At 34.3% G+C, this 25,960-nt stretch overlaps 1 protein-coding gene across 1 annotated transcript in view; it reads left to right on the plus strand.

Moving 5' to 3' along the window:
• Positions 1 to 25,960, plus strand: part of LOC149795896 (vesicular integral-membrane protein VIP36-like) — a 40,643-nt gene that overhangs the window by 8,023 nt on the left and 6,660 nt on the right. The window contains exons 3-8 of the mRNA XM_089965814.1: positions 3,611 to 3,725; positions 8,067 to 8,149; positions 10,554 to 10,715; positions 13,966 to 14,080; positions 18,572 to 18,621; positions 22,923 to 22,980. Of these exons, the coding sequence (XP_089821940.1) occupies positions 3,611 to 3,725; positions 8,067 to 8,149; positions 10,554 to 10,715; positions 13,966 to 14,080; positions 18,572 to 18,621; positions 22,923 to 22,980 (583 nt within the window). The remainder of the gene's footprint in view (positions 1 to 3,610; positions 3,726 to 8,066; positions 8,150 to 10,553; positions 10,716 to 13,965; positions 14,081 to 18,571; positions 18,622 to 22,922; positions 22,981 to 25,960) is intronic.

Consider the following 25,960-nt stretch of genomic DNA (forward strand, 5'->3'; position numbering starts at 1 on the left):
AACTGAATATGTTAGTGTTGGTGTCTGATAACTGAATATGTCAGTGTTGGTGTCTGATAACTGAATATGTCAGTGTTGGTGTCTGATAGCTGAATATGTCAGTGTCGGTGTCCGATAACTGAATATATTTATGATGGTCCTTGCAATCATCAAAGTTATTCAAAGTGATCAAGATTTCAGGATAATGATTGGCAGTTGAAATATTAAATGTTACGATATTTTCCAAGTTTCTCTACAAAATCATGGATGACATGTGGTATTAAATATTTTTGAGATTGAATTATTTACAAAAAGGAATAAAATTCTGAATCAAGGAACTTGCAGAAATTGTAATTTATCATTTAATTAATGAATTACTATCAGACCATTTTAAAAAAAAGAAATGGGAAAATGAAAATTGTTTTGTAAAGCTCTTGTAGATAATTTGTGAATGTTTGATTAGAGAGATAGATCCAGAATGGAAGATTCCTAAGTACACGTATTGGTTTTTGCAGTTGAATATGTAAATTTTTTAAAACTTTGAAGGGTTACTTGATACAACTTTGCTTACAGTAAAATTAAACTCCGCAGAAAAGATGGACAACACATGGCAGAAGATGAATTAAGATAGTACAGCCATGGTAGCAACTATGATTATTTGTATTTTTTGTTAGGAATACTAAGGTCAAGGAGTTTGTATAATTTTCTTTGTCCCCTTTTGAATTTGTATGTATCCCCCAGATTTGGAGGACATTGGGACAAAAAATCCCATGCCTTTAGGATCCTAGGTCCAACACTGAAAGGGGAACATAAGGCAGATGCAGAGACATATGGACATATATGACTGTTTAGATTATATCTACAAAAATGCAGACATAAAAATAGAATTTCATCCTGTCTCTTGTTTTGTTGATATTTCTGAAATGTATTGGCATTACATTAGTTCACAACGAGAGTGCTTTAACAGGTATTTTTTTATGTATGATTGACAGCATTATGCATGATAAGGATTTAACACAAGATTCACTCGTTTTTTTTAGCATTTTACCCCGAAGTTGAGATTTTGCTATTTGTTGCTATTCAGCATGATAGTTCTGACAATACAGGCATTTCTGAATGGTAGATAAATTTACAAGGGGATGAAAAACATCACTTTAGTTTTAAAATTGTACACCTGGGTTTTGTTTTGTAAAAAAAAAGTCGAGAAATTTTCCCCGTTTTAACTTCCCCCAAAGCAGACCAATTTTAAGAAAGTGCAAATTATTATCACCACATTTAAATCCTTTGTGTGTCTGCTCTATATTCAGTGAAAAACTCACCTTTCATCACAATGGAATAATAAAATTATTGAAAAGTGTCAAATCGAGGAAGAAAATTTAAGTTTCAGGTTTACAATAATATGTACCATCCACTGCCAGTTTTACTTGATACAGTGGCTCTAGTCAAGTTATGTTAGCACCTTACTGGTTTTATAAATATAATCAATAAATAGTATGTGTTTTGCTGTGTATTTATCTAATTGCTTTCATGGTACATGTAGTTATGTCATTGATAAATTATGGGGTCAGGATTCTCTACATAAACCAGTCTGCAGCTTGATTATGAAACCATCACAAAACCTTCATTTTTGTTTTAATGAAGGTGAAGATGAACTGATACTTTGGTAGATGTATACATCGTAAAGTTTTATATACTCCAACATCAGGTGAGTAAGAAAATTAGGCCTCAACCATTATGCTTTTAGGGGTGTTTAACAAAATAAGGCCTCAGCCTTTATGCTTTATGGGGTGTTTAACAAAATAAGGCCTCAACCATTATGCTTTTAGAGGTGTTTAAGCTGGGATTTTCTTTAAAGCCAGATTATCGTTTCCACTGTGTATTAAGTATTCATATTTTTTTACCTGATGATACATATGGATTAGATAGCTGAAAAAAGAATTTTTCAAACAATAGAAGAAAACAAAAATGTAAACAAAAATTTCTCACCCACACCACCACAGCAATTAAATCCTCAGTGCTAGTATTTCTTACCAGCCAATTTAGACTTGTGCTGCACCATGGCACAATTTTATCTCTCCATTACTATTTAGGTGTCATGATCCTATTCCATATACTATAACCTAATTACCTTTGAAAAATACTATTCTAGACATTTTCTTTCTTTCTGTACAGTGTCTTTTTCTCGGTTCAGAATCTAATTATGACCTTGTTAATGGTATATAATGTGAGTGTATTCCCTTGGTATATTTGAGATAAAGAATCGGTCATATACGTCCATGAATGGATGTCATTATTTTCATCAGTTGTTGATTAACGACAATACCCAATTTGACACTTTTGGTCACCATTACAGCCAAGATGGATTTTGCCCGCTGAAGAGTTTCAGAGTTCATTGGTCATTCTTGATGCACTGATTCACAATTGGAATCAGTTTGGCAAATGCACATTGAAAGAGGGAATCAATTTTGGCAGAGTGAAAATGTTGTGTATATTTTTGTTTAAATGTTATGCTTACTGTCAAATGAGACTGAATCCTCCAAAATTTTGTGCACTGACACCTTTTTTATTCCTTCGAATAAACAGCCCTTATAGTAATAAATTTTTAACTGAATTACTTGTATATCTCTTCATAGACTGATCGATTATTCTGCCAGTTGACATTTTATATGCTTTCGTATGCTTGATCAAGAATTTACACTTGACAAAATGATCATTCTCCTGATGAGTAAAGATAAATCACTAATATTGTACTGCTGCCATGGTAATCGAAATAATGTCATTTGAAAGCTACTTAAGCCCCACCCACCCATTTACATCACTACAGGTTGACTCTCTGGATTTATCATTAGCTTTTTAAGGTCTGTAGGAAATACTATGAGCCTGATGGTAGAAACAGTAGAAAGAATATTTAAAATGTTGACATTTTTATTGTAAATTAGTTCTGGCTATAAAAAATATACATTGTTCTTTAGCACATGCTTTACATAACGATCGCTGTTGTCAGCGTATGTGTACATCCATCAGTACACCTGCCCATGCCCTATATTGACCTCAGTGTTAAATATTTACTTTTGCCAGAGAGTGTTCGTCCATCAGTACACATGTCCATACTCGACATTGACCTCAATGTTCAAGTTTTACTTATCTGTTGTCATTGTGTGTTCATCCATCATTACACATGTCCATACCCTGTTTCAACCTCAGTGTTAAAGTTTTACTGAGTTTCATAAAAGCTATCTTTTGGGTTTGATAAAAATGTTTGTAATCCAGCTTGTCAGATATGTACATCAGTATATATTTATCAAATACCTTAGAAGAAAATTTGTTTCAACATATGGAGTTGCTCAAGAAATTGCAAAAAAGGGCATCACACATTCTCTGGTAAACCTCCTGGTGTGCATATCACACTTTTACTTGAAAAATTGCAGCAGGCTAAAACAGTATAGACAGTTTTTGTATGCCAAAAGGCTATTTTATTCAGTGTGGTCTTTGTAGATTTTAGGGAATGAGTCCAGGAAAAATAATTCATTCACAACTGATTAACCTTCTATAAACAAATAACATTTAAATTTATTATTAATGTACTCATCATTTTTTTTTTCTAATGGTTTACAATATGATTTTTTTATAGCCTTGTCGAGTGCGAAACTGGGAGCTTCATGTACAATTTAATGTCCATGGATCAGGGAAAAACTTGTTTGGAGATGGATTTGCCATTTGGTATACAAAACACAGACTCCAGTTAGGTTTGTATAATGATTTTTATATTTTGACATTAATGCTAGTCCGCTTTCCCATAGTTAGCTGAATTTTCCCCAGTCAAAGAAAGAAAATAGACTTAATGAAATACATATAACAAATTTGTGTCTTGTATCACTGGATATAATCAAGTATATTCCTGTTTATCAGGACGTTTGTGATGTCTGTGCATTAAAATAACCAGTACTAGATTACATGATATCTGATTGGCTATCAAGTATTGCAAATGGCTGCCTTCATTGTGCTAAGTTCAGTTTTTTGTGACTGTAATGTCCAAGTATCTGAGGATATACACACCTTCATCGGTTATTACTGCCTGAAAGCTTGCTGTAATACTTTAATATACTTTAAAAGCTAGTGTTTCTTTCTGTAAATTCCTATATTCATTTTTATCCCAGAAGTACCATGGAATTGTCTTGTACTTGAAATTAAGCAGAGGCAGAATTAAATGGTAGTAAAAGTTTTGAAATGTTGGCTTAATGTTTAGATTGTGTTACGTGTTTAGGTTTTCATAAACAGTAACAAGAAAAAAATGAAGACAACAAGCTTTCTAAAATTTAACAAATAATTTATTTCCCTTGAAAAACGAGGTAAAAATGAGGAAAAGAACTTATGGTTTTAAGAATCAAATCCAAAAATAATCCAAGAATAATTCAGGAATTAAAAATTAGAAGCCCTAGTAATAAAATGTTCTAATGAATCTAAATTCGAGTCCTGACAAAATCCTAAATGGAAGGTGATGACGTATGCTATAGTCAGTGTAGTACTGATGTGTCTACTGTTCTTTGTTCAACCATGGAACATAATGTTCCAGTTTTGAATTCCAAATAAAAATTCAATAAATGTCTTTGTCCAAGAATTCTGTATGAGCATTTAAATATTCCCAGGGAAAAGAATTAATCTCTTAGAATCCAAATAATTTGAAGAAAAATTAAAACTAGCTCCAACTGGTCACAACAGAATTAACACCTTGACATCTACGTGTTTAAAAGCCAGATTGACTAAATTCTCTATAGAAAAAGATTATACACTAATTTAAGATGCAAAACAGATTCCTGTATGAGGGTTTCATGATCACTTTCCAGAACAAGATAGAAGCTTTACATCACATACTCCCATTACAGCCACGATTCACTAATAAACTCCACATTAAGAATGAATAAAAAAAATTTTAAAAGTTGTTTACTGATTCTGAATCAAGATCAGGAACTAGGTCAGCATTAAGATACAAAGTTCTAATATTAGGTGTTTACGAAAAAACAGGTCAAAATCATTTTTTAAAAAATGTCAAATTGCAGTAAATAAAATTACATTACAGTAGCATGTAATGGAATAAGAAAAATTAAAACTAACAAACAATTAAATTAAATCAAATATAAATTAAATCAAATATACATAACAGTTGATAAAACAATTATCAAAATATGTAATTCTTGAAGTAATCTGCAGTAAGTTGATCATGACTTTGAATGGGCTATTATAGCTTTCGTTAAATCTTGACAAAAATGATATATGAACATATTTTTTTCAAGAGTTTTGTACAGAGAGTAACTTATTCAAAATGAAAGGTGTCTAAAGTACAGCCGTTCAAGCAATAGGGTGACTTTAATGCCAAATATAGTTGACTTGTGTCACAAAGTTAAGTTCCTTGTTACTATAGCTCTCACTCATTATAACATGGTAGTCAGGGTCCATTACCACTAACCACATTATTACCTAACCTTGTTATACCGAGAGGTATGATAGATTGAAAGTAGCTTAATGTACAGAACTGTGGTCAAAATTTGTTAAATACAGTGGTCCCCCTCTTATACGGCCACCCCTTCTGAAAGTGGCCTTATAAAACAGGGGATGGCCTTTCCAGAGGGGGACTATATATGTGAGATGTTTGTGTATATGTGTATATAGCAGGAAAGCTACATATAACTTAAAGCAGTTAATACATCATTTAAAAATAGCATTAATTATTAAAATGTTCTTCTTGTCTTAAAAATAGAGTTATTTCAAGGTAACATAAATTAATAGTTCTTATTCTTAGGCGTGGAATATGAGTTCGATATTGTTGGCATGCGCATTGCAGAACCATTCAGAAATGTTATTTAAATTTTGGTACATACATTGTTTCATATTAAAATTAATTCTCTTTCCATTTACTCTATTTTCCCACTGCTACAGAATATTCTCCTTATCTTTTACGATCTTGTTTATTTGAATCTTGGCAACATAAAATCTTGAGGCAAGTGAACTCTCCCCATTGTTGTCAAGTTGAATAACTTTTACTTTTCCTTTTCCTTCTAAAGTACTATTTCTTCGTTTATGTGATGACATGTTAAAGTTTTTTAATGATTTATTCCTATGTTGCTAATTGTACAGTACTGCAATTTTATTTTGCAGACGAAATTTTCGTAAATGAAAAACCTTGTTATAAAGGAAGTGATACATGTACTGTCACATGATTTTTTGGTCTTTGTTTGGTACCCTGTTTTGTTCAAGGTTAATTGTTTCTCTGTGTGTGTGTATGTTAATGCACAAAATCTGTTTTTAGCCTGTCTAACCATGTTATGATCTTGACATTTACTTCGGTCGTAATCGTCAATTTTTTTAAAAAAGTCTGTGTGAAGCCCAAAGCTCTATCAAAACATTGTTGACCCCATTTCTTTCTGACCATGTTATGATCTTGACATTTACATCTGGTCGTAATCATGAGTTTAAAAAAAAAAAACACGAAGGCGAAAGCTGTATCAAAACATTGCTGGCCCCATTTCCTGCAAACATTGCCGTTACTGATATAATAACAACCTTAGTAGTACATGTACTTTAGCAAACATTTTTTTCAGTAATAAAAACATGACATCGAGAAAGAGAATCAGATTACTTACCTTACTGTATTTAAATATTGGTTCTAGACACATGTTAATTATAAAATGTGGCTGTTTGTGAGGGATAAATTTTACAATTGTGCACTAATATGTTGGCCGCTGGTCACGTTAGAGAGGTGGCCTTTTTTGAAGGGTACTTTTGAAAACAAAACTCATCTGTGCCAAGGGATTCTGTCTGTAAAGAGTGTGTGGTCACTGGTCAGTGGGGGGGCCATTCATGAGGGGGACCACTGTAATGAGTGTTTTGAAAAGGAAATGAAGGTACAAGATCAATTTTCGTTTTATTTTCTTTCATCCCTTATTGTTATACACTGGTATGATTTTGTTCATTCCATTTACTCATCTAATAACAACAACATTTGCACTAGTTGGAAAATTTATTTGAGAGGGAATGAAGAGAAGTAGGCATGCTTTTTTAAGCAGATTTCAGAAGAAAGAGCATGCATTGAATAAAAATAACACTGGGTGAGTATTGGTGATCAGCTGGGGTGCTGGAATAATTGTAAGGGCAACCTTGGGCAGAAGAAGAACTGAGCTGTTGGGTATTTCCTTCTTAATTAGTAAGCATACTTGCTAAAATAATGTGGCGTCTTCAGTTTACAACATTGACATCAAATCTTGTGTTCCAGCTTTTGACCAAATTGGCTGATCCGTGGATGTCACCAATCAACATCAGATAAATTCATATGCATATAAAAAATTACCAGGTTTCTTGGTTCGAGGGAGAAATTACTTGGCTCATAATGTGATGAAACATCAATATTTTATCTAGTTTTAATTACACCCAACAATATTTAGGACCATTATCTTTCAAGATTCTGCATTATTATGACAATTTTTTATATACAATTTTTCGAATGTAATGGCAGCATTGGGGCTTCAGCTAATTTTTGAACTTGCACAAGTCACAATATTGCTTCAGTTTGCACACAAACTGACACAAACATATACACTCTAAAACACAGAGATTTTATTTGATTATATTACTTTTTGAACCCTAGCTAATGTGGCAGTAATTATCATTGTGTACCTCAAGCACTGTACAAATTAGTTTCAGTTTATTCTTTATCGTGGAATATAAACTGAATGTTGGTATGTGTACACAAAATCACCAGCCTCTTAAGGAGTGTAAAGGTCATTAAGTGCTATAAGGTTTGCACAATTATACAGATTATATGATAGTACCAGTCTGCCTGATATCTTTTTAACGAACTTGTATACTGCAAATGACAGACAGCTCTGTCCAGTTTTTACATCATTTACGTCTCATATTTCCATAGACATACATCATTTGTCTCATATTTCCAAAGACATACCTCATTTACATCTCATATTTCCATAGACTTACATGATTTTTGCATCTCATATTTTCATAGACTATTGTGTTATACATTTGATTCTTTCTGCAATAAGATTCAAGGGAATTTGTTATTTTCTCTTCCTTACCAGGACCAGTATTTGGGAGCATGGACTATTTTGTTGGGTTAGCAATTTTCTTGGATACGTACAGCAATCATAATGGGCCACACAATGTAAGTAGGAACTAGAGGATGGGGTGGGGGTGGCACCTCATTCAAAATGACATTTATTTTAACAAAGCATTTTTTGATAGGCATTGCCTTAAGATTGTTGCATAATTTTGATAATTGTCTTCAGGCCTCATGTTCTCAAAGCCGTGTAAACATGAAACTGAGGTTGAAGTTCGGAACCCCAAAATCGTATATGACACTTCTGGTAAAGACATGGATTATGAAACGTTTTCAGATAAAACACTTACGGTAGACATATGCGTCATGGAAATGTATCCGATACGGATTATGAAACGTTTTCAGATAAAACACTTACGGTAGACATATGCATCATGGAAATGTATCAGATATGGATTATGAAACGTTTTCAGATAAAACACTTACGGTAGACATATGCATCATGGAAATGTGTCAGATATGAAACTTGTGGTACATATATACATCAGGGAATTTTTTTTAGATGTGACATTTAAGGTAAACACATACATCATAGAAATTTGTCAGATATGGAATTTTATGGTAACACATACATCATGGAAATTTGTCAGTGAAGTAAAATCTGAAAGTTATGTGATTCTGATTTTTTCCTATTGAAGTTTGCTTAAATAAATAGTTAATTAAACAGTTTATAAAATCTAAGTTTCGGTTGTTTTTTCTGAGAAAGTTTTGAGAATACTAGTCCTGATGTAAAAATCTATTTATCACATTTAAAAGTGCTGATTTACTTCAGTGATACAGTTGATAGTTTACTGAATGACCTTTCTTTAAAGTGAAAAACCATTTAGATGTTTTGTACATTATGCCTGTCTCTTATGTTATGCCATTATATTATAAATTATGTCACTGAGTTATTTCACATATATATATATATATTATTGAAAAATGTAAGTTTATTCACCTAAATAACATGGGAGTCATGTAATAAAGCATTTTCCTGCAGGTCTGTACTTGAAATTATGATCATAAAATCGTTGTGATCTTCATCTGTTTACCCAGAAATGAAAACTTTTTATTATTTTTTGTAAATTCTGGACTTCTGTCATCAATATTTTAATTAACAAGCATAATTATGAGCTAAAGTAAAAGGATTTGTAAGTATTAATTTTTTAACTTAATTCTGTTTTACAAAAGAAAATTTGAACAGCCTGGGTCAGCTACATTAGTGTGTCCCAGGGCACGACACTGCACTTATTGCCATAGCATTGAATAAATGTCATATGCTCCATTAGTGTCCCAGGGCACGACACTATGCACTTATTGCTGTGGCATTGAATAACTGTCATATGCTCCATTAGTGTGTCCCATGACATGGCACTTTGCACTTATTGCTATGACATTAAATAACTGTTATATGCTCCATTAGTATGTCCCATGACATGGCACTTTGCACTTATTGCCATGACATTAAATAACTGTCATAAGTGCCATTAGTGTGTCCCAGGACATAGCACTTTGTACTTATTGCCATGTTATTAAGTAACTGTTATATGCTCCATTATTATGTCCCAGGACATGGCATTTTGCACTTACTGCCATGACATTAAATAACTGTCATATGCTCCATTAGTGTGTCCCAGGGCACAACACTATGCACTTATTGTTATGGCATTGAATAACTGTCATATGCTCCATTAGTGTGTCCCATGACATGGCACTTTGCACTTATTGCCATGACATTAAATAACTGTCATATGCTCCATTAGTGTGTCCCAGGGCACGACACTATGCACTTATTGCTATGGCATTGTATAACTGTCATATGCTCCATTAGTGTGTCCCATGACATGGCACTTTGCACTTATTGCCATGACATTAAATAACTGTCATATGCTCCATTAGTGTGTCCCATGACATGGCACTTTGCACTTATTGCAATGTTATTAAATAACTTTTATATGCTCCATTAGTGTGTCCCAGGACATGACACTTTGCACTTATTGCCATGACATTAAATAACTGTCATATGCTCCATTAGTGTGTCCCAGGGCACGACACTATGCACTTATTGCTATGGCATTGTATAACTGTCATATGCTCCATTAGTGTGTCCCAGGACATGACACTTTGCACTTATTGCCATGTTATTAAATAACTGTTATATGCTCCATTAGTGTGTCCTTGAGCCTGACACTATGCACTTATATCGCCTTGACACTAAATTACCTAACATATGCTAGAGCATATAATAATAAACCACTTGGCATATTTTTATACCTTTAATTGGATATCTTTAAGTTAGATTTCAACCTAATTCACTGTCTTTCAGTTCTTGAGTCTATTCTGTTTCTTACAAGACAGCTTATTCCATAATGTTAAATGATAATAACTTTAATCTTATTTTATGATTCCACAGCATAAGTTTGGTATTTACTTACACAATTAAATGAAGATTATTGGTTATTTTCAGCATCAGCATCCATATGTGTCAGCTATGATAAACAATGGGTCACTACACTATGATCATGATCGTGATGGAACCCACACATCACTAGCAGGATGTGAGGCTCAGTTTCGAAACAAGCCCCATGATACATTTATTGCAATTAGGTACCATGGAACTACACTGAAGGTAGGTTGGATTACTATATTGCCATGTTAGATATCTTGCTACCATGGAACTACACTGAAGGTAGGTTGGATTACTATATTGCCATATTAGACATCTTGGTACCAGGACTACATTGAAGGTAGGTTGGATTACTATATTGCCATGTTAGATATCTTGTTACCATGGAACTACACTGAAAGTAGGTTGGATTACTATATTGCCATATTAGACATCTTGGTACCAGGACTACATTGAAGGTAGGTTGGATTACTATATTGCCATATTAGACATCTTGGTACCATGGAACTACATTGAAGGTAGGTTGGATTACTATATTGCCATATTAGACATCTTGGTACCAGGACTACACTGAAGTTATGATACTACCATATTAGACATCTTGGTACCAGGGAACTACACTGACGGTAGGTTGGATTACTATACTACGATATTAGACATATTGGTACCAGGGAACTACACTGACGGTAGGTTGGATTACTATACTACCACATTGGACATCTTGGTACCAGGACTACATTGAAGGTTGGACATCCATATTGTCATGTTAGACATCTTAAATTTGAATTACTTCACAGCATGCATAATGTGGATTGACCTTTTCTACTCCAGCGAATGATTTTCTCCCACTACTCTCTTTTATGCCCAGGTACGGTGGGTAAAATTTAATCCCATGCTACATTGTAGGTTTGGATGTTAAAATATGATTGATTTATGACATGTTAAGATAATTACTTTTAATTTTTTGGTGACAGTCAGACAATCCACAAAGTTTTGGTGACAAATCTGGCATCATTATCTTCAACAGTGGCATTTATGTGAAGCTACTGAATTACGGTTTTAAAGTCATAATTTCTATATTCATCTATGATGGGGGATAATATTACTAAATGTCTGAATTTTATTGGCTGATATGCTTATTGTTCCAATTTTGCCTCCATCTATAGAAAGCAAGATCTTCAGGCAAGACATCAAGTTCTCAGGACTGTTGTCTTATTTCCCTCCTGCTGACTGTTGTTTTCACATGACACCATAATTGAAATCATTTACAAATCATTATATAGATTTACAGTTTAATACATTTTCAAACATTTTTTGCAGTGAACAATTTTTTGCACATGACAAAACTAATAGTCAGATGTTTTTTATGTTGTGTCAGGGGAGTTAAAGTAGGTCAGTTGGTGGAGTGTCAGAATCATAATTCAGGTGTTACATGTTTGCTTCGATCTACTGCTTTATTGTGTACTTATTAAAGACATTTAGAACCTTTTCCACAGCATGTTAAAATAAATAAAGTGCTGAAAATGCCATTGAGCACCAATTAAAAGACACATGTTTAGTCTGGTACGTGGAAGAATCAATCTTCAATGACAGGTGACTGCTTAACATAACATTACACTAATGAAGATCCTATTGTAGTCTCATACAAAACTCGGGGGTGGGGCGGGGTGTCTCTCATTTGGCCTTGAGTTTTTCTGGCCAATGAAGAATGTTACTTGAATTCAGTAGAAAGCAGAATTAAAACTTGAACAGACAAAAAAATGTTTATTGAATTTAACCTCTGTAGATTTTTATGTAGGATGACAAAGGTTTAAATCAACCAGGTCACTTGTACCTAACATTTTGAAAATCATCATAACCATGCTCTTTTTTGATTGGTTAGTATTTAACATAAAAAAATCTTTTTTGGATTGGTTAGTATTTAACATAAAAAAATCTTTTTTGGATTGGTTAGTATTTAACATAAAAAAATCTTTGTGAATTTATATAATAAGAAGTTGATCAGTGTAACAGATATGCTGGCATGGTATGCACTTTTACAAATTTGCACACTTGAAGAGCAGTGATGCATGAAAACTCCCACAAATTTGTTCAAAAATGTGCATATAATAATGTACTATGTCATGTATGTTTTTCTTTAACGGTTAACCCTTAAAGTATTTGTTGCGACATAAGTTGTACCACAGGTAGAGGTTTTATAATGCTGTAATTTTTTCAGGTAGACAGTTTTTTAAACATTTTTAGGTACTTCAGCTTGATATAAATGGTTGTTCAACTAAATTTGATTGGCACAACAAGTATTCTGTCATAGTTTGAATCTTGTTTTCATCAAGAAAGTTTTACAAGTGCTTGTTCAAAATATGGGCTACCTAGAAAACCAAAAATGGCTGATGATGGCGATAATGACAGTGATTCCTAAAGTTTTAAAATATATCATATTAGTGAAGATTGGAAAGTGTTAAATTGAAATGTCAGTGTCTGATGTTGAACCTGAAAATTATGTTCAATACGAGGCTGATGTACATGGTCAATAGACAAAAACATATGGCATGCCGATCAATCCTCTTTTCAGTGGTATTTTTTTAAGTGAAATGTAGAAATGGCAGAATACCTACCCTAACTGAAGTATAGGCAATTTAAAGTAGAGTGCAAGTTTATTTATTTCTCAAACAATTTAGCACTGGGGGATCTTGGACTGCAAAACTGTTTAGCACTCTAAGGGTTAAAATAAATTGAATAAATAAGATTTAAAAAAGAAATTAAAAGGTAAGGATGTTTATTTCTTCAAAATATATCTCTCTTTACCCTTCTTCCCATACTTTTTTCCTACCCCCCCCCCCATTTTGGTGACAAGAAAGGAGCTTATCACTTTAAACTAATTCCTGGCAGCATCACTGAGTGGAGTGATACCTTAAATAAAGGTTCATTTTTCTGGCAGCATCACTGAGTGGAATGATACCTTAAATAAAGGTTCATTTCCATGATAATTTTAAAAACCGTGAAAAGGTGTCTGTTTAAGACAGGTGACTTGAAGATGTGATTCTGTAATACAGGTGATCTTTAAGGCAGGTTTAACTGTGTATACAGTGTAATAAATGTGAGGAAACAAAATACCATATATATATATATATATATATATATATATATATATATATATATATATATATATATATTAAGTAATTAGTACGGTCAAACTGCAAGTAACATAACTTGAATCTGCCATTACGTAATGTATGTGCTGGCAGATCAGGCTCTGTGTTATTTGGTCTGTTATTAATTACTGCTAACAAACTATTCCCAAATCGGCTAATGCATGATGCAACGACAAATTTTGATGTATACAGTTTGCAAATGGACCCAACTTGTAAGCAAGTATATACTGTATATACACTCAGTTGAAAAGAACTATATAATAGCTCTACTGTGCAAGAACCATATTGTTTCTATGGCAACATGTATCTTGTTTATTCAGGTTTCCATGGATATTGATGGCAAGAATAGCTGGAAAGAATGTTTTACTGCCCATGGAGTATATCTTCCTACTGGCTACTTCTTTGGAGCCTCTGCAGCCACTGGAGATTTAGCAGGTCAGTTTTGTTACCTAGTCCAGCATAGCTTCTTCTATAATGACTCGGAAGGTCCCCCACAACACTTATGGATGAAAGGGATGAAATTTTTTTTAAAAATAATTTGATATGCACATTTTTTTCAGGAACATGTTTTAATAGCTTGTTGATGTTTCCGATACTTTTGTTTTGTTTACTGGACCAAAATACAACAGCAGTTGAAAAAACCCAGGATTTTCCCACACTGTGAATATTGCAGAAAAGGGCAAGTACTGTTGCAATAGTTGTCAACTGTAACCCTGTGAAAACCTTGTCAATCAGATTTTCTTCAAATTTAATTATGATGCAAATGAAGTTTTCAGATGAGATTGATGTACTTTACATTTCATTATTTCATCAAACAATTGGAGCAAAAATGAATGATTGACAGAGTAATATAAAAATTTGCACAAGGCATTTATCTGTATCATACTTATGCACTCTCCATACAAACTATCTAACTTAATTTATTCAGTGGAAGATTTCTTAGTCAGTGTAATACTTTGTGACTTTTTTGGAAAAGTTATGTCAAATTCATATCCTATATACATTGTATATGCTGGGGAAAAAATTGTATGATTGATATATTTTTTGACACGAGACTGGTACTCTATTGCTGTTTTAGACATGTTGTTCTTCAGATACATTACTCAATCATAAATTACATTCAGAGTATCCATAACCTTGCAAATGCAGTTATGTCTCATCCCAAAGGTTAAAAAAAGAAAGATGTTGAACTGAGAAAGTGTTTCTGGAAATGTCAGTGAGTGATTTGTAGCTTCTTGTAGCAAAAAAAAAAGTGCTGAGAGTAACCTGCCCTTATAAATTGTGATTGATCCTATATCTAATAATTTACCAGTTACTTCCTCCTTTGTTTGCATGTTTTTTCTCAAGACCACATAAATCTGCATTAATTTGTGCTTTATCATCAGTGGAGTGATTCTTGTGTGTTTTTTTTACCATGGGAAGTATAATCCAACAGTTTTGTTCTACTTCTCATTCTGTCGTGATTGAAGATGAATATTTTGTCTGGTACGATATGCTTTTTTTGACCATCTTAATTGGCTGCGGTATGGTCAATAGTACCTTCATTTTGTCTCAGTACTCAACAAAATTTGTGAGATCAATTGAGTAATTGTTTTTTTATTTATTACATGTTATAATTCCTGTAATTTCCTTTGGTAATTTGCTCCATTCATAGGTTCACATTCATCTGAGTTTAGTGATAGGTATATTGATCTGTCTTCCCATATAACCAATCCTGTACTCATCGGAGATAACGACCCACATTTGGCCAGTCCATTCCTAGGTATCATGGACACCATGCACAACCAGCACTGGATTAAATGAACCATTCAGACACACTATCCAGTACTATACTCATGGACATATCATGGATCAGCACCAGACTGGCCCATCACTAGTCCAGGATTCATTGTTATCCATTGCTAGCTTCAGTGACTTCCAATTCAGGGACACCAGTCCTGTCTTCTTGTTATCCATTGCTGGTTTCAGTTACTTCCTATTCAAGGACACCAATGCTGTCTTCATTGTGTGGCCCACTACTGGCTTCAACAACATCCCATTCATGAACACCTGATTTGATGACTTGGACTATTGATGACTCCCAAAGCAATTTCCAGGAGGTCACCATGGTTGACCTTGCAGCCTTGCTCACCATCTCCAACACCCTACTTCACAAGCATAGCCACTGATACCTTTGCAGAAAGTTCCCTTCCACCCAAATCTTACCAATTTAAAGACACTTGCTCACAAGCCCCAGCCTTCCTTGCATTTATTGATGTAGTCTTCTGGTCTCTTTCTCCTCTTTCAGCAACCTCTCATGATAAATTCCCATCTTTGTTGAACTTTATTTTTTATTTGAAATGACCAGCCTTCAAAAACCTGTTGCAGCAATCTAGCTGAGTTGCTGACATCTTGTATTCCTTTGAAAGGCAATTTCACAACCCCTGTGTCAGGCCTCTTTTTGACAATTCCATCAGACTTTAACCTGGCTTGTTAAAAGGTATGCATGCTAGTCTCAGCACAGAAGTCCAAACTGTTAACCAAGACATCATAGGCCTAAGAATTGTCAAAAATTTGTGCATTGAGCAGAAACTCTTCTTTTTTTTAACATGCAGCAACCACCGATCCAGTGGCCTAATGGTTAGAGCGTCCGCCTCGGATGCAGGAGATGGTGGGTTCGATCCCCAGCCAAGTCATACCAAAAACTTACAAAAATGGTACTAACAGCTTCCTTGCTTGGCACTCAGCATTATGAAGTTAGTGTTAGTACTGGTCAGCCTGGTGTCAGGATAATGTGACAGGGTGGGAAATCATGCTACAAGTCTGCGACATGATGCCCCAGTGCTAGACATCACTAAAAATTGCCACACTGCAGACATTGTAGCGATATGACTGAACAATTGTTAATGCTACGTTAAAAATCCAAATCACACTCACACACACACACATACATACACACACATGCAGCAACCAGTTTGTAATGCTCTGGTAGCTGGGTTTCATGTTTTTCTTAGACTCAGTGGCTATATTTCAGAAATCTGAGTGTAGACTAGACCCCTCCATGAGATCACCACTAACAGACACATCTGTCTCATGTATCTAGGGCAGCGCAATACACATCGGTCCCACATATGGCTTATATACTCAGTAGGGCAGCTCAATGCATGGTCTTGCATATGGCTTATGTGCTCAGTAGGGCAGCTCAATGCATGGTCTTGCATATGGCTTGTACTCAGTAGGGCAGCTCAATGCATGGTCTTGCATATGGCTCATATACTCAGTAGGGCAGCTTAAAGCATGGTCTTACATATGGGTTATACTCAGTAGGGCAGCTCAATGCATGGTCTTGCATATGGCTTATATACTCAGCATGGCAGCTTAATGCATGGTCTTACATATGGCTTATACTCAGTAGGGCAGCTCAATGCATGGTCTTGCATATGGCTTATATACTCATCAGGGCAGCTTAATGCATGGTCTTACATATGGCTTATACTCAGTAGGGCAGCTCAATGCATGGTCTTGCATATGGCTTATATACTCAGTAGGGCAGCTCAATGCATGGTCTTGCATATGGCTTGTACTCATTAGGGCAGCTCCATACTGTCTAATAGCTGCATTTATCTCCATCTCACAGAAAAAGGTGCATTCCTATCCTTGTCTGTGCATCTTAAAGCATCAAATGACCACCATCAGGTTACTGCATGTATCTGACCAAGCATAAAAGGTGATAATGTGGGGAATGTCCAGTTACCACAAAAAAGGATATCATGTCCATGTTGTATGCTACCCTGGATTGGAGGAGGGTGGGAGGGTCTTAAGCACTTCACTACAGAATGGGAGAAACCCTGTCCCAATAATCCAATGCTCTAACATGAAAAGAGGGGTCATGTTTATGCACAGTACAACCCAACTCTGATTTTACTTCAAGATTTAAAGAAGGAAGATCTCGCTGTCACTCTCTCTCTAAACAAATACCTTCAGGCAGCTGAGTTTTGCATGGGTAGCCCAAGCATGGCCCAGAACCCTGTTTAGTTGGAGATTTTGCCTGGGGAAATAAAATAAGCTCACATTGTAGTAAGACTTGAAATCACTTGCTTGATGCTTGCTTCATCTCAAATTCCTTGTCAACTCGACAAGGACAAATCCTATTTCATTCTGCCCCTACCGCTCTGGTGGCCCAGTGTTTAGAGCATCCACCTTGGATGCGGGAGATGGTGGGTTCAATCCCTATGCTAGGGTCATACCAAAGACTTATAAAAATGGTACCAACAGCTTCCTTGCTTGGCGCTCAGCATTAAGAGGTGAGTTTAGGACTGGTCGGCCTGATGTCAGGATAATGTAACTGGGTAGGACATCATGCTACATGTCTGCGGCATGATGTCAAAGTGCTAGACATCGCTATAGACTGCCACACTGCAGACATCGCAGTGATATGAATGAAAAATCGTTAAAGCTAACATTAAAAATCCAAGTCACACACACACACACCCATTCTGCCCCAGCTATTCATTCCTCTGGGTATGGAGTTGAAACTCTGCTGTTCTGAGAATTTATCCTTTTAGAATGTCCCTTGAGGAACACTTCATTGGTGCATCTCCTTTGCTTTGAGAGTTGACTCCTGCACTGCATTTTACAATGCATCCTAATTAGTTGTACAAAACAAAGATAAGGCAGAAGGGTAAGATCATCAAAATACACATTTTTTTATATCAACCCAACTCTTTTAAAAAGTCCAAGACATTTTCAGTCTAACATCAACACAGGAAACATCCCTGGGCAACATGTTACCCTCCATAGCCTAAATTAAGACATACAGTAAGGCAGTAACTTTTCTACATACCCAAGCTTGCAGGGGGGATAAATTTTAGTGGCATGGCTCTTAAATATTAAAAAGTGCATATCTTATTTAATTTATTGACATAAATTTTACATCATCTCTTTCAGATAACCATGATATCATTTCCATGAAACTGTATGAAATCGATTCACCAACAGTAAGTGTAAAATATGCAGACATACGTTAATATGTAAGAATTAAAAGTATATGTCATTGTAATGATTACAACATTTATTATGACATATATTTACACAGTAGCTAAACAGAAAATGCAGTAGTATATAAGATTCACTTTATCCATACGCATGTCTGTCCATCTGTCAGTACTCCATTATAGTTACATGTCAGTTTTCCAAGGCTGTACCTTTTATTTAACAATGGATCTGTCTAGTGATGTGTAAGCACTCCAAGGCAGGAACACTTGTCCATGCATCAGTTAAGTCCACCATTAGGACTCCAAGGCATTAACTCTAATTTGTCCATGCATTGTCTGGCCACCAATCGGACTCCAAGACTACAACTCAGATGACTTACCTCTAAGCATTTAGTTATCAATTCGCTGTAAAAGCTGGCTTGTTTTTGTCATGCAGAGGTTTCAGTTTAGCCTATTGTCAGCCTTAATCTGTGTGGGTGTGCATGTCAAGTATTGTTTTAACCTTGTGCCCTTGGGATATTTTCCAGGTCTTTGTCTTGCAGATCAGCCCACTACAGTACTTTCTAACCCTAATTAATCTGTTCAGTCATGTGACAAGAATTTAACAGCTAAATATATATATTAAGTTTGAATTGAGTTTCAGTTTTATAAGGTTTTCTAAGGCAGAAAATTGAAATTTGGGATTGAAATTTATTTCAATATTTGGATTTCAGGTTGGTTTTTTTTACTAGAAAAAATGATACTAAAGAAGAAAATATTCAGGATGAAGAAATAAATTCGGTCTTGTGGGGATTGTGGTATGATGAAGTTTTGGTTTTGAGTAGTTTTACTATATTACAAAGGGTTTGTGATAAAAACATACTGAGATGTTGTATTGTACATTTTGCTAAAATTCACATAAACCCTGTATGCTCTAGCAACTGAGTCCATTTGATCATTGGTGATTGTGGCCAGAAATAAGTATTTACTTGAACGTCTTTGTCGTTGATTATTATCTCTGTACAACTCTCCCTCGATAACTCATGCACAACGGGGTCCACAAACATAGACTGCACTATAAGTGAGGTGCGACTTACCAAGGGACCTACACAATTTTTCAAAAATCGCTTTGACATCGAGAAAACTGTGGGGGGGGGACAGCCTTTGGGAACTGGGCTTTTTAATGACTGAAAACTCATTTTACAATCACGTTGATAATAATTTTTAATAACGCGCTTTTTCTAATGAAGTTGTTCGTTATTTTATTTAAATAACATTTATTTTTTCAAAATGTCCAACATATTAAAGATTGTTTCAACTGGTTTCAACAACCATCACATGTATGTGATAAATCTGTGTATTACGTCACTGCTTTTTGTTTTCTTGATGAGTCTAGTTCCTGTAATGGTGCTTAATAGTAACCTGCCAAATCGGGAGTCCACAGAGCATGGAACTAGACTAACTGTTGATACACCACCAAACAAGATTTATTTTTTACAAAAACACACAACATTTATTTCGTGAGACAGTCGTCTACATCAAAACTCAATTTTTATATTGTTCAATTAGTACAATATTGGTGTCGTGATTTCATTGGAAGTAATAATGAAACTTGTTATCATCCTTGAGGATATCACTAAGTGCCAGTTCAAGAATTCTCAGAAACTCGCATGCCCACAATGGTCTGTATCTGTGAAATCAAGCTCTTTATTTTATGAAGTATTCTTTTCACTTGGTGCCATGTTATCTTTGATCAGTTATGAAAGAGTCGGTTAATTTAAGGAAGTTTATGTTACATACACAATAACATTTATAAGTGTTCAATTGATCAAATAAAGTGAGTTCACCCAACATACGACCGGGGACACTAGTTTTTAAGTTTGTAGGATTTTTGTGCCTTTTAACTTTTCTTTTATTCCACCTCCTTTATTTGATTCAAAAGACATAATTAACGTGATAATACAAAGGAAGGCCAGCTTTTAATTCAGTACAACAATACAGCAAATACTTCCGGAAGTCAGTTATCAAAATACAGTCGGCACTTAATTAGGTTCTCAGAGAAATGCTCATGGACATAGCTGTTACGGTAGATTGACGCATTTTACGTTTAATTACAAGAGGACACATTGCATTTAATGACGATTACACTTAAAAGGAACTAAAAGATAACCCTGGTACACAAATTTCAATTGATAAAAAAAATTTTTTAATTGTATTTATTTATTAAAATACTGCCTGCACTCGGCATAAGTGACATTTTTATTGATCAAAATTTCCTTATATATCGTTAATTGTGGTGTACTAGGAATGTTGTTAGCAAAGAAAATGTAAAAGAATTGTATGACCTATATTTAAACTCGATATTTCATTGTGTTGATTAAAATATTCAAGTCCTATCTACTCTTTCCAACGATAAAACAAGCAGTACATCAGAGTTTCCATTACCAATTTTGATTGAGATTTTCTTCAAGTTCAACAAATAGGAATCAATTTTTGGGGTATTTTCTGGTTTAAAAAATGGGATCCATGCCTGACCCAGTGTTATAAGCAGGGCGAGTTATCAGGGCACAGTTATCGAGGGAGTGGTGTATTTTGGTAAATGACCATTCATCCTGATATTTTTGTCCCTCAGGTGGTAGGTTTACTTTGGCTCTTTCTCTAACTCGTGCATAAAAATGAGGTACATAACACACTGCACATTAATATAATGGCTCAAACCAAGATAATTCTCATTAGTATAAAAGTGATAAAGTTTAAGTAGGTATGACATGACATTTTCTTATTGACAAAAAAAAAAAAACGTGAATAGAAATGACTTATCTGTAGAAATAACAGAAAATGGTTCAGAATTATCCAGCTTACATTAAGTGTCAAGAGATGATAAAATGGGACAGTGGGTGCTTTTATTTGGACAAATAGAAATAATTCTCCTTACCATGGATATAACAAAGGACACACAAATATTAAATTACCAACCCATTAACACTGCAAAACAAAGATGCAGTTTTGTTTTTAAAATTTTTAAAGTTATGATTATTCTTTAGAACAGTAATCCAGTGTGTTTCATAATCCTTATTGGGAAGAAAAATGGCATCCTGTTATATCTCCAAGCAAGTAATGGTCCTTGTGTTGAAATACTAAACTTAATGTTGTCAGAGCATAATTAGATATATTGGTTTTTCTGTTATCACACAATCATAACATCAGCTGGATATTTTCTGTACTGATGTCAAAATTGTAGGACAAAGATCCCATTGGTGTCATACATTACATTACAAAATGATTCTTTTGTTTTCGTACATGATGGACATTTATTTAAAAAGCAACAGTATTGAGATATCTTACATTAGTAAAATTATGATACTGTGATTTCATTGCAAACCTCTTACTGTCTATTTAGGAAATGTAATTAAATTACATACTTTGGAATTCAATTCTCCATAATGAAAAATGTCTATGAAACTATGTTTTTTGATTACTTAGTATGCCATTTGATTGATTTGCTTGCTATCTTCATCATGTTTGCAATTTAATTGGATAAACCACTGCTTAATGTTAGATACTTAATAATGGTACTTACATAATAATATTTAAAATGGATTTCAATTACACAATTAAAATGATGTCTTAATACATGCTGGCAGAATTTGCATTTCCTTTTAACTTTTTTCATTACTTTTCTCCTATTATTTAATTTGATACAAAAGATATAATTAACATGATAATGTGAAAACAGATCTACTTTTTAATTGATTGTAACAATGCAGCAAGAACGTCCATAAGTTAGAGAACAAAATATAGTAGTCGCCTAATTAGATCCTTGCAGAAATGTTCACAGGCATACCAGTGACAGTTGTGTGATGCTTCTGCTGTTTGAACACAATAAGGCATAATTGTATTTATGATTACACTCAAACTGAATAAAAGATAGAACTAAAACACCAATTTTACTTGGTTTGGGTTTGATTGACATAACATTATTATTGTCTGGATTTTTTCATATTAGCAAAATTATCTGTATAACTAACTTTATTTTAGCATGAATCAGTTTTGTGCCAGTTTAGTCGTATTAATAAATCTGTGAAAATATTAAGCCCCTATAATTTTAAATACATTTTGCCAAGCAGAAATTTTCTTGTCAGTCATACTTGATGTATAGTTGTATCCAACAAAATGTCCCATTTACATTAAAATTTGTATTAAAGTTCTGATGACTTGAAAAACATTAATGTAAAAACTGGTATGTGAATAAGATTTAGAAATTGTTGTTAGTTCTTTTGGGGGAATTAGACAACTAATGCTGTCTTTTTTTGTTTTTGCTCCAGGATACAGCTCAGGACTATTTTGGTCTGCCAAAGGCTGAAAATGTAGAACCCCCAAGGGGTAAGTATCTCACTTCTACTGTTTACAAGTGAACAGTTGTATATGAGCCTTTTTTGACAAAACAGGCAAGTTTATGTTAATATGGATGGGAACATGGTATAGTTGAAGTTAACATTAAGGGTTCAGTCAGTGAGGTTCAAGTATTTACAAACACGAACAATTGCTTTGTACTGTGATCCTAGTTATACAACATTTCTGATGACTCAGTTCAGCCCACCCCACCACATCCCACCCACTGAGGAACCTTACACCACCTTCATTGAATGTAGGATATATTTTAGCCCACCTGAGACACATGTATCGCTGAAGTTAATATTATTATCTTGTATTTAAAGTTTCTTGAAAGTCATGTATCCCCTACATTGGTTGCTGTATTCAAATGGAAATATGGAATAATTTTATATGTTAATCAAAAGTTTGTATCCAGGTAGGTTTTCTATCTCACCTTTGACACAAGTAGTTGGTAACAAGATTAAGATTCTTTGTTAACGCGATTTGATGTAATTTAAGAAGTTGGTGTTAGGACTGGTCGGCCTGGTGTCAGGATAATGTGACTGGGTGGGACATCATGCTACATGTCTGCAGCATGATGCCACAGTGCTAGACATCACTATAAACTGCCACACTGCAGACATCATAGTGATATGACTGAAAAATTGTTAAAGCTACGTTAAAAATCCAAATCATACACACACACACACACACACAAAATCCCGTTCGCATATAAGCTGACCACCCAAACTGAATAGGTATAAACACTAAAAAGTGAATGACCCATGTATAAGCCAACCCAAAAGTCCAAGATGACATCACAAGATGCACGTGGTAAGTTCAAATGCATTTATTTAAGCAGACTTACATTAGCAAAAATTACCAGTATAATTTTCTCGGTGTTGGCATGTACAATTATTACATAGAAATGGTGTAAATTTGTTTGAAAAGTCAAGAAATTTATTTAATTTTTGTCTTCTTATTGTTTTGGCCCAATTCAGATTTGTGTATAACTTGATTGGATGATAAGAATGGTGCATTTGCGGGTTGCTGTAACACTACCTTGCCATTTTGACTAGATTATTGTTTGTTTATGCATTATTGCATTAGACTTTTGATATAAATGCACCAGTAATTAACGTTTTTTTTTGCCTTGAAATTGTAAATACTTAATTCATTAAAATGTTATTGCAGTATGACAGCAATAAACAATAATAGGGTTTGATTCAACACTCACAGTTAGGCTAGTGACAGTATTTACATAATGGCACCACCGCATATGCATTGTAGGTTAGAACACACACTGAATGAAGTACAGTCAAACCCACTTATCTCGACCTCGGTTATCTCGACAACCCGCTTATGTCGAGCGTTTTGGTCCGGTCCCGAAAAAATTCTTCTTTGTTATGCTATTTTTTACCCGCTTATCTCGACCTCTGTTAAGTCGATAACCCGGTTATGTCGGGCATAAGTTTCGGTCCGAAGTAACATGTGGACCCGCTTAATTCGACGAAATGCAACTTTTTAACGTCAATCTCACAGAAATTGTACAAGAAATAGTCAGCAAAAGCGATCGATTTTCAGGCACAATTTTGGTCCGTTACGGCAGTAGTCACATGTTTATTTCATATTCTTTCTATTTTTGGTTCGTAAGAGTAGCTTAATCGATTAGTTTATTAAGAATATATCATGTTCACTACATAAAATATTCAAGGATTCACAAAGACAAGAGTGTGTACAAATTACAATGTAACTTTATTTTACGAAAACGCAGAATCTTAGATGTCAGCTACATGTGTATTTTATCATTTCCCTTTTATTTCTTAAGGTACATTTCAGATATGAATTATGTTCCGAAGTACATGTATACATGAAACAACAATCAAGGAGATACAAGTAATGAAATATTATGTACATGTACACATTAATAATCAATGTGCAGACGGAAAAGTGCTGATCGGCTGAATATTCAGGTCATGAAATTGCTCCATATGCACGTAATATCATGACGATTTATTGTATAGCATTTTATGACAAAATAGCCAAACATGTCAGCAATATTTTCAAAATATCTAGGAATTATAAACTGAACATAATGTAGTGGAAATACAAAAATATACGGTAAAATTACCTACACGTACATGTACAATAAACGCATACTATATATGAATAAAAAAATGAATACTTTTTTCATTTTGAATATATACATCTATAAAACACACAGTTTCCAGGGTCGGTGTGCTTTGCAATAAAATAACCTTTGTATTTGATATCCTTCCGGTAAGTTCAAAGAATTAGTTTACTGCTCGCTACCGGATGTGTTTATTCACCACCCGCGCATCTATTTATTTGCCATCTGGAATCATAATTGATACAAACTCGCATTGATGCCTGCGGGGTAAGTAGTCTACTCAACATTAACTTGCTTTAATAAATACTCTTTGTAACCCATGCTAGCGAAAGGAGTGTCATTTGCACTCACAGTCAATGTACATGTACATGTACATGTATTTTCAAAAACATTTATTGATCGTTATCTGCGAGATACTGTCATATATTAACCTGGATATAATACAATCTTGGTTATTTTGCACCTAACACCGCGTTATGCATGAATGGCGGGTGCCTGAAAGCAATCGGTGGATGTTTCTCTCTCACTCTCTCGTTTGTGATTTTCTTTGATCCATTTTTCAATCTGATAACATATTCAAACCTCTGAGTACAACCAAACATGATTTGTTTTTCAATATTCACATCAATTATAAAAATGCGTCGTGTGTTATCTGACATAAGTGATGCACACTACAGTAATGGATGCATACGCTACATGTGATATAAGGAGTTCATAGATATATTTTTTCTTTAATAAATTACTTATGATGATAAAAAAGGAATAAATGATAACAACACCAGGTTAGTTCATTTCATTTTATTATCAATTAAGCGTTTTGTTTATTTTATTGTAACATGCAGTGGGAGGGGATTCCAG

The sequence above is a fragment of the Sinohyriopsis cumingii genome, chromosome 7, assembly GCF_028554795.1.
Source record: "Sinohyriopsis cumingii isolate HCF-2022 chromosome 7, ASM2855479v2, whole genome shotgun sequence".
Classification (NCBI taxonomy): Eukaryota; Metazoa; Mollusca; class Bivalvia; order Unionida; family Unionidae; genus Sinohyriopsis; species Sinohyriopsis cumingii.